Raw genomic sequence first — 16,878 nt, 5'->3', positions numbered from 1 at the left:
AATAGTAATTTGAATATAAAGTAAAAAAATAAATAGAAATATTCAAATTAAAAATAATCTTGGAAACTGGGTGTTATTCATAATCATGACTGTTTAATAGAGAAAGAAATCCAGTCACTTTTCCAACTATAGTTATGAAAATGACTTCAGTGTTGATAAATACCTTCTCAACGTTGCCTGTGAAGTGCTCTAGTACTTTTCATCCAAAGGAATATGAAATTTGTGTTGATTTACTTACGATTTTATTTATTTATTTTTACTAATGATTTTAGAAGTAAGAGTTATTATTCATCACAAGGGGAGAATGTTATACCAGCTGAAAATACATACTTATAATTATTTTTATATGTGTCCACTACTATTGAGTTTAAGGGCTGCTTCCTACTGGTATGGTGGTGTTATATACATATTAGGTACGTATAAAAGAGCTATAGATGGGTGATTACTTTGTGTCCTTTGCATTTCTTCCTGACTAATTTCCTTCTTCTATCTTCCTTATAGTCTATTTCCTTGTGTATTAGTCATTGAGCATCTTTTCTTGTTTGCCGCACTGTTCAGGGGAGTGTAATAACTTTGACTATGTATGTTGGTTTACTATTACAGAACCTCACCAATGTCCATAAGGAAAAGATCAATATGTATAAGTACAAGGGGAAAACTAGAAACCCGGAAGAACCTTGAAGGTAGATTAAAAAAATAAATTTCCAGGAGAAACATCAATATCTGTAAATACAAAAAAGAAACAACAAATACAAAAATGTGAGCAAAAATTTAGTCTAAAAAGGAGAAACTTAAGGAATTCCCAAACAAATAATATAAAAATGAAACAGAGTCCAAAGTACAAGATAAGATGTTGCTCAGTGAGTCCTTACTTCATTCCAAATGCACAGAAAACTTGGTATGTGGAACTACAAGCATTCTAGGCCATGAGATTCTAGGCTATGAGATTTTAACATCTAACAAAGTGAAGGGAAGAAAATCAAAGATGCTAAATTAAAAATACTAATGTAGCCAATATTTGGCAGTTTCTTCTAGATCTAGAAGAAATAGCAAATACACGTTTGTCTATCTCTAATTACCAGCAATGTGTTGATACCAATTTTATCTGATTTAAGAGAGTTATCTAACTTTTTGGTACCCTAAATTAATTTATTGTCTTAGTATGTTGTGGTTTTCAAACTTTATTTATTTACCTCTGAATAAGCAACAGATATAATTTTAAATTATTGTGAGTTAGTTTTATTACCCAGTTGAAATTATTCTGAAGTATATTTTTAAATGAAAGTGACAGCTTTAAAGTGTTTCGAGGGAGGATATTAAAGTTGTTCATTTGAGTTAAGGCAACCAAGAGCTCTGTCATGCTGTGGGTATAATTCAGGGCATCTAGGAATGAAATCTGTTCTTAAAAAGAATTGATGGTTGTTTTAGGTTAGCATATAAAATCGCAGAGCTGGTGCTCAGTTGAGTACTTGGCAGCTTATAGATGTTACTGTCATGTTAAGTTACACTAGACGCAGAGTGTGCACCACTGTGGATAAACAACAACAGGCACAGACGCAAAAGGCAGACACCAAATGCAGACCTGCAAAATGCCAACTTCCTCCCCCCTCTTCCCCAAGATGCCTTGTAACTAGTATGGGGAACCTGCTTTTAAACAGATTTACAGAGGTTAATTGGGCTGGGATATTTTAGATTATGTTACACATTAATGAAAATGCTGATTTTGAGCTGTCATGACTCCACCGCTTTTTATACCATGATAATTACTTTAAAACTTTGTCTTCTGTGTTGTTGAAAACATCTTGGCAGAAAGCCTGTGACCTGATTAAACCTATGAATTGTCAACTGTGATCTATAGTACTCAGATGAGGTTGCTGACTGGGCATCACTTAGGAAGTTCTTGATTTAAAAGCAAAATTAGATTGAGACTGCTGTGTCCAGCACTGTATTGCCATGTTGATGGTGTGTTTTCAATACTGTATGTAGTGTCCTGGTTTTATGGTTTGCTGGCAGTTGCTTAACAAATTCATTTAATAATGTATATTTTTAAAGCATAGCTAATTACCCTTATAATGTATGTATTTCTCTTCTCTCCCTGAAATTACATGATGGAAAAGCCCATCTAATCCTGTTTATATTCTAATTTTTGGACATAGCTTGTGAATTAATTATGGGATTTTAAATTCTGTTTTTCCAACTGTATGGAGAAACAAAATAACTACCTTTTGATGAGTTTGTTTTATATCCTTGGAATTATTTTTTTTCTTTCTCGAAATCTTGAATTTTTTACCCCTTTCCATTATTGCTTAAATCATCTAAAACTGGGAAGATTGGCTGTTAGAATATTCTGAGAATCCAGGGTTACTTTTTTCCAAGGATCCAATATGGGATATATTGAGAGAGGGTCATACTAGAAATTTCACAGAAGTAAGAATTTTCATACTTACTTATGCTTATTGATAAAATGTGAGCAATGAAATTCTCAGAATGAATTGTAGTGCACTGATGTTGTTTGATCATTTACTCAAATAAATAAAATACTCACACTGTTTGTCCTGTTTCTCGCTTCTTCTCTCTCTGTCTCTCTCTCTCTTCCTTGAAGGTCTCAGCATCAGAGGAGCCCAGGAGGAGGACCCTCCCGATCCCCAGCTAATGAGACTGGACAATATGCTTTTGGCAGAAGGGGTTTCAGGTCCTGAGAAAGGTGGGGGATCGGCGGCAGCAGCTGCAGCCGCGGCAGCCTCTGGAGGTTCTTCAGATAACTCTATTGAACACTCAGATTACAGAGCCAAATTGACCCAGATCAGACAAATCTATCACACAGAACTGGAGAAATATGAACAGGTCAGCAGCCGCCACTCTCATAGTCCTACACAAACCCTCTATTGCTCTTCTGACAGACTGCGCTAACTAATTCTGAGGGCTGTGAGGGGTAGGTGTTAACAGAAAGAGCAGAATAAATAAGGTCAATGCAAAAATCCAAGTGAATTGTTGGATTCATGAAATGAAGTCCCTTTGCAATTTTAGAGGTGAAGCTAAACCTGTTTTATCCCATCAATTTGTTTTACTCATTCCTCACATTTACATGCCCTTACTACCACACCTGCAGCCATCCTTCCCCTCTAACCTCACTGCTTGGTGCTCGTCAAAGCTCTATATCATTAACAATTATGCACTGGCCTCATTCATAGCTATTATAACAACTTTTAAAGGGAAGCATTGCATAGTGAGCTCTGCCTGCTATGCGGTGAGCTACAGAATCCTCCTAGGAATTAATTCTTCAGGATTATGCCAGGCTAAAGGGAAGGAGCTAACTTCACAAAGTAAGCAGGTTCTGGCCTTTCTCTTTGAGGAGACCTCGCAAGATAATTACAGGTTTCCTGGGGCAGGGAACACTAGGCATTGTGTGCTAAATTCCTGATTAGAAAGTATGGATTAAAAATGCTATTCTCAGCAATTATATTAACTATACTTCTTTGAATCTAAGATATCTTTGATTTTAAGCCGTATCATGGTGTTATGTACCACCACCAAGAAAAAATTAACTGCCCAATTGAAGTATAACATGCCATTGATAGTAAAATGCTTCCAAACTTCAGAGATGTTAAAATGTGGGGAAAAATAAGTAAGTCTTAGATTCAGTGAGACAAGGTAAAATGTTGGTGGTTCATTTTAAACATATTTTAGTTGTTCGTTTAAAAACCTGCTTAGTTTGAGGAATTCTCACTGAAAGGTAATTTAAAAAAATTATTATGGAAATGTTTAAATGTGCCCAAAATAAAGAGAATATTAAGCTGAATGGTATGAAATTAACAAGTTTTTATGTCATAAACAGTTGTGTATTAGCATTTTTATAGAGTTCAACCTAAAATAAGGAACTGCCTAGATACTCATCATCCAGGTAAATAGTTATCAACATTCTGTCAATCTTATTTTGTCTATCTCCCCTTGCCCCCACTCTTTTTTTGGGGGGGGGTAGAGTATTTTAAAATAAGTCCTAGGCGTCATGTCATTTCACCCATAAATACTTCACTATGTAGTCAGGCATTTATTAAAGTCCAAACACCTTAGTGTGATGCCCTGGTCAGTTTTGATATTGATTTTTCTTCTAAGTTCCCTGTAAAGTTTCAGTTGTATATGTTATTATTTTCATTGCCTTCTCTAATATTCTGGATATGGTATTATTAAAAAAATGCTGGATTCTGTCCCAGAGGTGAGTGTGTTTTGAGGAATGGTAGAAAGATTTATGTAGCTTTATGTTAAAATACAATATAAATTAATATTGTAAGACGTTATCTTTTTTCTGAGTAGGCTTTCTGGGATCTCATACTGTATCTCTAGTCTCATTCATAGGAATAATTTTTGGTAGAAGATATGCAAATAAGAATTTTGGAAAAGTGGTCTTGTGTATATATATGAAAAAAATTGGGCTTTCTGATTTGACATATGAATAATTGAGAGTAAACAAAATAAGTCATGGTTGAAAAGGTTGCCCTGAGCATAAACAGTAGAAAACAACTCTAATTTGTAGTATAACCCTAATTGCATAACTTTATGTTAAATACATCTGTACGTACTTACTAAATAAATACTATGAGTCACCTTGCATGGAAAGATCTATAGTATTAGGGGTCAAATGGCTCATCTTTTTAGCTGAGAAATTAAGGTGATTCCTTACTATCTTCTGCCATGTTTCTTCACACCAGCCTCCTTATTTTCTCCCTTTAGCCCTGTTGGAAGTTGGGTGAATCTGGCGTCAGTCATTTTCACCAAGGTTTTTGTTTTGTTTTGTTTGCTTTAAAAATACACATGTGCATACAAGTTCTTCATAGACTAATCTACAGTATGTATTTTTGTTTTAAATATCAAAGATTTAAAATGTAATCATGAGTCTTATTTCTAGATATGTTCAGTAGCCTAATAAAAAACCACTGAATGTATATTTCCTTTCTCATTTTTAACACTTTCAGAAGGAAAAATATAGATAACATGAAATCTTTGCAGTATTACGGACAAATAAAGTATCATGACTAGTTGGCTGATTCAACAGAAATTTAGTTTACAATTTTTCTCCTGTAGGTTCTGAATTGTTTTAGAAAGAACATAGCAGCATTTAGTTCTCTTGAGCTGTCTTTGAAGCTGGCTTCTATTGCTCTTCTGTCTGTAGTTCCTAAGTTTGTTCAGATCAGTGAGTTGACATAAGATGGTCTTTTCTTTTCATATTTTTGGGATACAGGGCTTTATCTGAAATAGAACTTTCAGGGATATACTTTGGAGTTACTAGAAGGGCTACGAAGAACTGAGATGAAGGGGTGGCATTTCTAAACTAGATGGTGGCATTATTACATTTTACAGATGAGAAAATGAGACTTAGGTGAAGTAATTTGTCCAGTGTCACGCATCTAGTTAGTGTCAGAATCAGGTTTTGAAATCAGTTTCTGACAATATGCCTTCTTTTTCCATTGACTTATGCTGCTACTTATGTATGTTAAAGAATAAAATACAACCAAATTTTAAAGATCTTTTTAGCTTCATTCAGCGATTCATGAATTGAACAGCATCTCATCTAGCTCATAGAAAGGAGCTCCCAGGAGCTGTACGAAATGAAAGACTCTTACAGGCAGACAAGAGTGGGACGAGGAAGTGATACTAGCAAAAAGAGGGTCCGTTGTGGCAAGGTCGCCTTCCCTTAGGTCCTGGCAGAGTCTGTCAGGCAGATGACCTCATGGGTGCTGGCCCAGTAGTTCCAGATTGACTGGTTTAAGATTACATTCCTAGGAGACGCTGAAACTTGGGGCATAGCAAAAGTGACTCCCTTTTGGGTCTCTTACCTTGTTTTTAACGATTACAGTTTGCGAATAATTCAGATAACGTTCTGATTTTTCTCTTATTTGCCCATGTTGGATTGCATTGGGGATAGGATCAGAGTAGAGATAGAAAAATAAACAACTATTTTAATCACTTTACAGACATTATATTTTTCCTCCTAAAAGTACATGAATATGGGTACTTTGAGTGACAGAATGCTTATTTGTAAATAGGAAGAACATATATGTTAAGGCAGAGGCTTTGTCAGAAAATTGTGTTGAGTCTTTTACTAAAAGAAATAAACAATATTGGAATTTTAGAGCTGTTCACTCCACTGTGTTTTGCAATGAAGCTGTAATGAAAATGTATCTGAAGCCTGTTTAGATTTAGATTGCCATAAAATTAACAAACACCGCCACTGCAGTAAATTAAAGTACCTTATAAACGCAGCCACATTTACAAAGCTAAGCAGACTAGAGCTACAGTTAGAGCAAAATTAAATCCAAGCTGCAAGGCTCAGCTTTCTGTGTATGTTTTAGGAATGGTACTGTTTTTTAAAATCCTGTCCTTCTTTTTTTCTCCAGAAAATGTCCTTTGATCATGTGTTTACATTACATAGGCTCAGATGTAATGCTTCTTAATGAGAACCATCTAGATTCACTTATAAATGCTTTTGAAATATTAGGCATAGAATATATATTAAAGTAAGATTCTTGAATATTACTATCACCTAAAAGGAAAACCAAAACTTACTTTTGTTGATCCTGACGACCAAGAGGAATGTGATAATTTTTCAAAGCTTGCAGCAACTGTGTTGTAGTGCTTTTGTCTTGGTTGCACTGCCTTCCTCTTTAGCTGGGAGGAAGACCTGGTTGCTTGTCTTCTTGTTGATTAGCTACAAGTTTTTTGTTTTAAAAGGAGGAAAACAAATTTTTTTTATTTTGTACACATGGGATCCCCATATAAGACCCAAAGGCAGCCAGACAATGGAGGCTTATATGGCATCCTGAACTATGGGATGGGACTAGCTACAAGTTTTGAAAAATGTTTTTACTGTATCTTTCAAATATGCTCTTATGATTAAAGGCCCGACTATTAGAATAGGTGAATTCCTAATGAACTTGAGCCAAGGGTCCTGGGAAGCCTGTTTTAAAGAATTGAGGGTCTTGTTTCCTCTGCCTCTCTACCAAAGGGAAATGGATACATTGGTTTTTGCAAATGAAATTTGACTTAGAGATTTGTTCTCAGTTAAAAAAGAAAAGATATATATCATGCCTTATGCAGCTCTCCCACTTTGCTTGTTCCAGAAGAAGTGCTTGTACACAAGCAATTCACTTCATAATTTACAGCTGCTATAACAGAGATGACATATTGAAAGCTATCTCCTATAATTATATTGAAATACATTTTTGCTGAAGGCAAAAGTGTTGTAAGGGTCCCAACCCTCCCCCAACCATCTGGGAACCTGCTTTCTGAGTTCGCAGATGTCTTTTGAATTCACCTCAAATCAGGTAAAGCACTGGAGCCACGCATGTACACTCAGTGTGCTCAAGACCAATTAGGTACTGTTTAGCTAATAGAGGACTTTCAGATTACAGGGGATTGCAGGGGGAATGGAGAATGAGTGTGCAACCTAAACCACTTAAAGGCATCATGGCCTTGTGCTTTTTGAGGCTCTCAACATTGTGTGTTTATATTTGCTGTCAAGATCTCCTTTGCTTGTAAAGAATTTTTTTTAATCAGGTTTTAAAATGCTGATGTTATTACATTAGACATTGTGTAACCCACAAACTCCTAATCCCATTTTGCTATTTTCTTAATAGCAAAAAAAAAAAAAAAAAAAAAAAAATCAGGAAAGGTAAAAGGGTACTACCTGATGTAAACTTTATATTTATTTTTCCCAAACAAGACTTTGTCATTCATTGCTCCAAGAGAAGGGTTTTACTTCTTGTCAGCTTTCACGCTGCATCTTTTCCTTGGCTGGAAGGAGTGTTTGAGTGTTCCCTTTTTTCCTCCAAGTTTCTAGTCTATTGGCTCTTTGTACCAAATGTATCTTTGACCACAAACTTGATTAATGACATGAATTGTTTTATATTTGAATACTTTTCTTTTTTTTTTCAATTTCTTTGGAAGCAGTGTTTGTATTTATTCTGGCAATGGGAAGACACAACTATATTAGGTAATCAGAGTAGGGACTTACTTGCAGAATGACACACACAATATGAATTTCATAAAATTGTCATTTCTATTTTCAACAATAACTCCCATTTATTAAGTGTTAATTGTGTTCCAGACTCTTCAAAGAACTTAACATGTATTATATAATATAATCCTTACAAAACCCTCATGAGATAGGTCCATAAACCACGTGATTACGTTGAGACTTGTTGAGGTACGATAGAATCTAAAAAAGAGTGGTTATATGTATATGTATAACTGATTCACTTTACTGTACAGCAGAAACTAATACAACATTGTAAACCAACTATACTCCGATTAAAAAAAAGATAGATATTTCATCTTTGCAGCTGTTTCTTAGGCATATTGGTCTCATTCTAGTTGGCTTAGAAAGTATCTTTCAATTTGACTCTTATCCTAAAACAAGAATAATTTGTTGATTTAATAAGCATTACATAAATACAAAATCTGTAATACTGGACTAGAGTTACTTGCAAGGTTATAAAGACATCTAGAAAATGGATGCTTGCAAATTAGAGAATCATCAGCTTTTAATAGAGATTTATTCTTTCTTTGAAGAGTGGATTTTTAGCATAGAGAGTGTTATGATCTGTTGTCTGCAATCAGCTTCTCTAGATGGTTACAAAAGGCCAGTTCAGTTTTTAGATTTGATCATGAACCATTTTAAAACTTCCTCAAAAATAAGTACTTGCTCACCGTCTGATTTTACATTTTTATGTTCAGTGATGTGAACTTACAGGCAAGAAAGGGTTTGAATCTTGAATTCACCACCGAAAAAAGCATCACCACAAAACAAACAAAACCCTGAAAACTAATTTTGAGTGTAAATCCAAATACATGTAGATATCGAGGATATAGTTTTACTAGCTAACAAATATCATTAACAACATTATAAAAATCCATATATTTCAAATCCTCCATTATATTACTTGGTTTGTGTTTTTAAGGAGAAAGGAACAAATGGCAAGGAGAGAAAGGCTCATAATAAGAATTGGTTGAAAATATTTTTTATCAGATGAAGCATTCCACACTTTATGTTGACTTTATGTTATTACAATGTATGTTTTAAACAAAACATACATTTTTGTTACATTGTAAATAGAAATTATCTAGGATGTAAAACAATGCATCCTAGATAATTTTCAACAGCTGGATTAAGAGAAAAAGAGGTTTTTGCCATTACTCGTTATTCAGAAAATTCAAGGAATCAAAACTCTTCTTTCCTAAATCTCCCAATTGACCAAGTTGTTTCTACATTTGTATTGTGGACATTGACCAGAAAATTCTTAACTGACAATTTTACTTGGAAAAATAATAAGGCAATGAAAATTTTTTCCAATGTCTATTTTAATAATATAGTCTTGTAGGTATGACAGAGGATATGATAAATGTTTGAAGTGAGCATCTTACATTTTAAACAGCATTGATGCTAGTGTGTGGTTGGGTGGCCCTTCAAAACAACTCTGCAATCATTTGATCATTCTTACTGCACTTATATGTTTAAAAAATGTATATCTTTTAAGGATCTGGAGATGAGGCAGTACTATGCTCTGCTCTGAAACTGGTACACATGATGCTGTAAATGAGGCTGTAATTTACTTTCAGTGGTATAAAGGAAAAAAATCACTTTGCCTAAAGTGTATGCATCTTTCTTAAGGGTGTACCCGGATTTTAATTATCTAAATGTAAATACTTAACGAATTTTACTTAGAGTAATGAGCTAAAGTGCACACTACATAAATGAGATGTTCTAATTAATCATGTGTGAACTACTGGTTTAAAGAAAAGCTATGTGAATTCTGTGAATGTTGGGCTATTGCCAAATTGCTAATCAGCATTTGCATTCATAGATGACTTCACTTAATAAGTTGTGAGACATTCAGCAAATGTTTTAGGAAATTATGAGTTTTTAGATGCAGAAACTTTTTGCTTTTAACACTTTTTTTCACACAAGCCTGTGGCTGCTTCTTAGAAACGATAGGCAAACATTCATTCTGAAGAGATTAAAATATAGCCAGAGAAAAACTGAGAGCCAGAGGAAAGCTGAAACAAACAAAAACCAAAAAAAAAACCCTCAGGTATCACACACAGGAGTCTTGAATTATTTATCAAGACATACACTCTGTCATAGATATATGTTACCATAATGTTTGAGCTAGGTTTGTAGGAATTAGCATTATTACATGTGCAAATTAGAAATACTCCAGTACAGCTAGTTCTCAAACGTTTTGGTCTTAGGACTTGAATTCATTTTTTTAAAAAAATTTATTTATTTAATTTATTTGTTTTTGGCTGCGTTGGGTCTTCGTTGCTGCACGCGGGCTTTCTCTAGTTGCAGAGAGCAGGGGCTACTCTTCATTGCGGTGCACGGGCTTTCCACTGCAGTGGCTTCTCTTGTTGCAGAGCATGGACTCTAGGCATGCGGGCTTCAGTAGTTGTGGCTTGCGGGCTCTAGAGCACAGGCTCAGTAGTTGTGGTGCACGGGCTTAGTTGCTCCACGGCATGTGGGATCTTCCTGGACCAGGACTTGAACCCATGTCCCCTGCATTGGCAGGCGGTTTCTTAACCACTGCGCCACCAGGGAAGCCCATGACTTGAATTCTTAAAAATTATTGGAGACCCCCTAAGAGCTTTCGTTCAGTGCGTTGTTATCTATCAACATTTATTATAATAGAAGTTAAAACTGAGAAAAAAATAAAAGTATGTATTTAAGAAACAATGATAAACTATTATCTATTCACTATAATATTTTTAAAAGCCTGTGTTTGCCAAAAAAACCTCAACATTTAGTGAGAAGAATGGCACTGCTTTTACATTTTTGCAAAACTTTTTAATGTTGGGCTTAAAAGAAGTCACCTGGATTGTTATATGTGCTTCTACGGTCAGTCTCCTGTCTTGTGGTTGAAGTATATGAAGAACACCTGGCCTCACACAAAGATGTCATTGGAGAAGGGAGGAGTGTATTAATAGCCTTTCTGATAATTATGGATACTTTCCTCTGATATTATACCAAAACTTGACAAGTTGTATTGTCTTAAAGGTTAGTTATAATGAATCTGAAATCATATCAACGTTTTGTACTCCCTTCCTTTAAAATCCTTTAAAATTCCTTTAAAGGAATTCCTTAAAAAAAAAAATCCTTTAAATTCCTTTAAACTTGGTCTAGTGTGCACTTTGAATGGATCTTCTACCTATGCATTTTTTTGTAACATAATGCTTTGATCATTTGGAAAATATTGTTCCACTGAATTATGTACATCTTCTAATGTTAACACTTGGCATTATATAATATCAAAATATCATATTTACTAATATCAACACCAAATTATTCAGAAAGTCTGCTAGGAAACTATCAAGCTCAAGGTAGTGGATGCAAGTTTTCCAAAATTATAATTTTCACTTGAAAAGTCAAATTTCATCATTGGCACAACTGTTGTCGGCTGTTTTCCTTGATGTGACAGGCTTGCTTGGTTCATTTTTGAGAAAATATCTGCAAAATACCCAAGTCTGAATAATTATAATTTGTTGACTTCGCTTTCAAATAAAAATGGTGTTCCCTGAAAAAGACAGCATCGGCTCACAACTTAAACTATCGCACAAGTGTTTTTTCTCAAGACAACCATCCTTCTATAAGCAATTGAAGTGCTTTTGGTGTGTTTACCGTTTTATCACACAGAATATTAAAGTCGTAGTCAAGGATTGAGATGTAATAAAATGAATGATTTCTCTTGCTTCATCAAGGACATTCCTAAGTGAAACTGCCTTTTTTTTGTGGGTTTGTGTGAATGCATGGTGATGAAGAATAAAAAAGAAACATCAGAGATTACTAAGTATACTGTTTCCCAAAGAGTTTTTCTTACTTAGTACATTGGTCCACAAGATGCTGTAGAGCTGTGCTGTCCAATACGGTTGCCACTAGTCATATGTACCTATTGAGCCCTTGAAATCTAGCTAATCTGGACCGAGATGTGCTGTAAATGTAAATATATACTGGTTTTCAAAGTGTATGAAAAAAAGAATGTAACATATCTCATTAACAGTTATCTAAAGATCTTGATTATGTGTTGAAATGTTAATATTTTTCATATATTGGGTTAAATAAAATATGTTAAAATTAATTTCACCTGATTCTTATTTTTTAATGTGGCTACTAGAAAAATTTTACATTTCATATGAGAAAAATAAAACACATTCAGAAAATAATCAGTGCAGTAGAAAAAACATTAAATGACCCCCCATACTTTTTTTCATATGTGGCTCACAATGTATTTCTTTTAGACAGCACTGCTCTAGAGAAAAGAGGTTTTGTGACCAAATTTATTTGGGAAAAGTTGGATATACCATTCTCCTTTGAAGATTTATGATGCATATTGGCATACTGGAAGTACTGAGGAATCCTGCCCCCACACCCCTCAAAAAAAAAAAAGCATTTAAAATTTTGGTTAGCCCCATATTTCCCAAACATACTGTATTAACATTTTTTGGAATTAGCTGTAGAAGTGTCTATCAGAACTTGCTGATTCCAGTTTGCTGTTCTAGTTTACTTTCCTTCATTTTACTAATAAGAAAACTGAGGGCTAGTGTTTATTAAATTATGTAATTTGAAATTATATGAACATCTCTTTAGGGAAAGTATTGTACAAGAAAAAAAGATCTGTACATATATTTCTTGACAGGGTGACCACCTATTTTCAGCTTGGCACAAAATAGTTTAAGTTGACAATATAGTGGGGAAAATCTTAAATTTACTTTTTTCTTTATTATGGTTTCCTTAAAGATGGAAAGAACTTCCGATTTTAGAGCTGCAAAGTTCCTTAATGTTTTACTGTGCCATAACCTAGGACAGTAATTCTTAGCCTTTTAAAATTATAGACTGGCTGAGAATCTGAAACGAAAACAAACAAAAACCCCACAGATTGTCTCCTCGGGAAAGACAGATGTGCACACAACTTGAATAAGATTTCATGGAGTCATGGACATTCTAAACCTATCCATGGACTGCAGGTTAAAAATCCTTCACTTACAAAGGTTCAGGGATAATGTATTTACAGATATTAATCAACATTACTCTTGAATTATAATACAAAACCCCACCAAGCCATAGATGTTTATTGGATGCATACTGTGTGTGTTGCACAAATCTATACTCTGAAGAACCCCAGAGTCACCACTCACAAGGAACTTTAAAATTCTTAAGACTTAAACATATTTTAAAAAAAACTTTGGTAAGCCAGACTCATTTTACCTCACCTTAGAAATATTTATATAAAAGCTCCATAAAAGCTTAAAGTAACTGAAACAGCCAGTGTACTTAAAAGGTTAGTTAGTTCTCTAATGAGCAGTTAGAAAAACCATCATGTGCTGTATGTTCGGGATATCTGTAGGGAAGTGGACATTATTATATCTTCAGAATGCATCTTGCCATGATCAATGATTGTTCTGTCTGCTCACCCTACTAGAGGCATCTGTGCAGTAAGGTGCAGAATCTCCTGTCTTTTTTTTTAAACAAAAATGCCAGAAGATGTTCTTTTTATCCAGAGATACAGACAGATGCCTTATTTACCAAGGCAATACTGGATTTCTTTGTAGGCCCAGTTATGTGGTTTTATAGATCTAAATATAGGTGGGCTGAAAGAGACAGGGACTGAGGATTGTTAACTAAAAAGTTTGAGACCCAAATCTGATCCTTATTTTCCTGCTGCCCCTCCCCTGAGGAGCTGAGCTGCTTTACCCATGTTTTAGGAATGGCATATATCCACAAATAAGGCCCACACCACAGCTAAATTATACTAGGACATTGGCATGGTATCAGAGGCCCTTTACATGCTAGTGCAAATCTGAATTCCCTCTTCTCCTTTACATATTCTCTCTGTCCCTGTGGACTTGCTATATACCATGATTTCCAGGATATTTTCTTGTGCCTGAAATTCCTCTTGATTTCCACCTTTATTCCACCTTTCAAAAATCTTACCCATCCTTTAAAGCCCTAATGTCACTTTTCCCATGAAGTGATCTCTGCTTCCAGATGAGAATATTTCCTCCTTGGAACTTAGGAAGCACTTACTCATATTTTCCTGTGATACTTTACATGGTCTGCTTTGTTTAAGAATTCGTTTTTTATATATTTTATTGCACTGAAAGTCAGGTCCACATCTTGCTCATTTTTGTGTCCTTAATCGCTCTTGGAGGAGTTTGAACTTCATAGTGTTTCAGTAGACATTTGTGGAATAAATGTAAAACCCCAAAGAAAATAGGAGGTACTTAGTATTAACAATTAACATATATTTGTACTTACATATAGCAGTTGGTAGAGAGCATCCTCCAGTGGGAAAACCTCATCTTGGAACAGGGACACCACAAGGGTGGTGGGAAGGGCAGTTGAGTGCTGTGCTTCCCTTGCATGCCTGGCCATTCATAGTTTCAGAATTCTTGCGCCCCATCTAACTATCACTGCCATTTCACAAGTGTCTTAGTTTTCATTTTACCCTACCTACTGCATAATGCCATTGGCAACTGCAAATGAGGTAGAAATTCAGATGAGTTAATGTCTGGGTGTGATAATACAAAATACCAGATTCCTAAGGAGTGATTTTTTTCCCCTTACAGGCATGTAATGAATTCACTACACACGTGATGAACCTTCTCCGAGAGCAGAGTAGAACACGTCCCATTTCCCCAAAAGAGATTGAAAGAATGGTGGGCATCATCCATCGAAAATTTAGTTCCATTCAGATGCAGCTCAAACAAAGCACTTGTGAAGCAGTTATGATTTTAAGATCAAGGTTCCTTGATGCCAGGTATGTGAGGCCACAAATCTATTGCATGGCTTTTTAAAATTTTTATTTTCACTCTTTGTGTATTATTTTCTGTAATCCTGGCCAATTGGTCTTAGATTCTTCTTTAATTTGGCTATAAGAGCTCTTCTCTACATTGGACAGGTAATTCACCTCATGGTGCCTGCACTGTCAAGCCTCTTCTTGTCTGGGGGTGGTAGTGCTATTAGCTGCCAATTTGGTGACTCAGGAAACAAATAGGATTAGTGCCACTACTAATGACTTAGTAATACATAGCCTTTCTTTCAGTTCTGATGCTAAAACGTATATTTAAGGATAATGTTCAGTATGTAACTTTGTTTTAATGCAGGTTTGTTTTCTAAGAACTTCCTGATGTTACGTTGCTTGTGCATATTAGAAAAAAAGTACTTGGAGATACTGATATTCCTAAGAAGGAAGTGGTATTATAGTTACCACAAAACCCCAAACTCTGTTTTTCCAAATCAAGAAGAAAGCCTGCGAGTTTCCCCTCTCAGGATACATATTTCCCTTTTATCTGAAGCTGTCACCAAGTTTCACAGGAATTAGGTAATAAATTGTATATGGTGTGTTAGACCTACTAGGTGACATAACAGAGGAACTGTCAAGTTCCTACTATATGCTGCCTCTGCAGAGATGCCTCTTGGGCATTGCTAAAGCTTGCAGTCAATCTTCAACGGTGGAAAGGGGTTTCTATTTTGTTTTGTTTTCTCTCCCTTGGAATCTCACAGAGGTGATGATTATCGTCCAAATTTTACAATATTAAAGAAAATAGGTTAGCATCTCAACTGGAAAACAAGATGTGAGGAACAATCTTCATGCCAGAGCTCTTCCTTAGAGCCGAATAAGGAAACATATGCCACCTGATTATACTCCCGTTCTCCTGGTTAAGCCAAGCCCCGTATCGCCTTTGGTTCCTCCTTCTTCCGTACTGAATTAGTCATTAGAACTCACCAGTGCTTTGTTTTCAACATTTCTCGTTCTAGCTCTTTTTTTCCTTCCATACTTGCACTGCTCAGTTCACGTTCATCTTTTTGTACCTAGACTACCACAGTAACTTCCCACTATTCTCCCTGCTTCCCGTCTTACTCTTCTCCCACTCATCCTCCATGGCCCTCTTATGATGCCCTAATTGCTTTACTTAAAAACCATAGCAGCTTTTCTTTTTTTTTTTTTTTGCGGTAAGCGGGCCTCTCACTGTTGCGGCCCCTCCCGTTGCGGGGCACAGGCTCCGGACGCGCAGGCTCAGCGGCCATGGCTCACGGGCCCAGCCGCTCTGCGGCGTGGGATCCTCCCGGACCGGGGCACGAACCCTCGTCTCCTGCATCGGCAGGCGGACTCTCAGCCACTGCACCACCAGGGAACCCCATAGCAGCTTTTCAATGCTGGGTAACTCACATGCACACTACTTAACCTGGCATTTGAGGCCTTATGTGACCTGCCCCCGCCCAAATTACTTTTTTGTTGTTGTTAAGATTTAAGTTTTATTTTATATTTTTCCTATTTAACCAAGGTCACTATGGAAACGTTGTAAAATGTATAGAATAGAAAGAAGGACGAGGGATAAAAGACAATCACTTTTTTACTACCCAATGGAAAAAAAAAGTCACTGTGAACGTTTTAGTATATTTCTTTCTGGTTTGTGGTACTTTTTTTTTTTTTAAATGTTCTTTGTGATGGTACAATATGCATAATTTGGTTTGCTTTTTAAAAAATTTACCATGGGGCTTCCCTGGTGGCGCAGTGGTTGAGAGTCCGCCTGCCACTGCAGGGGACACGGGTTCGTGCCCCGGTCCCGGAGGATCCCACATGCCGCGGAGCGGCTGGGCCCGTGAGCCATGGCCGCTGAGCCTGCGCGTTCGGAGCGTGTGCTCTGCAATGGGAGAGGCCACAACAGTGAGAGGCCCGCGAACTGCAAGAAAACAAAAAAATTTACCATGAATAGGTAAACATTTTTCATATAGTATAAACTCCTATTTTAAATGTTAATTGCTGAAGTCTACCAGATGGATATATGATAAATAATTAACTTAGCCATTTCTTCATTTTTGAGCATTTA

At 35.9% G+C, this 16,878-nt stretch overlaps 1 protein-coding gene across 2 annotated transcripts in view; it reads left to right on the top strand.

The window, feature by feature from the left end:
* Nucleotides 1-16,878, top strand: part of PBX3 (PBX homeobox 3) — a 230,638-nt gene that overhangs the window by 164,367 nt on the left and 49,393 nt on the right. For both annotated transcript variants that reach the window (XM_060014147.1, XM_060014146.1), the window contains exons 3-4: nt 2,603-2,844; nt 14,614-14,804. In XM_060014147.1, the coding sequence (XP_059870130.1) occupies nt 2,603-2,844; nt 14,614-14,804 (433 nt within the window). The remainder of the gene's footprint in view (nt 1-2,602; nt 2,845-14,613; nt 14,805-16,878) is intronic.

Source organism: Delphinus delphis, chromosome 6 (assembly GCF_949987515.2).
Source record: "Delphinus delphis chromosome 6, mDelDel1.2, whole genome shotgun sequence".
Lineage (NCBI taxonomy): Eukaryota > Metazoa > Chordata > Mammalia > Artiodactyla > Delphinidae > Delphinus > Delphinus delphis.
The sequence above is the reverse complement of the archived record's forward strand: the minus strand, read 5'-3'. Positions and strand labels throughout refer to the sequence as shown.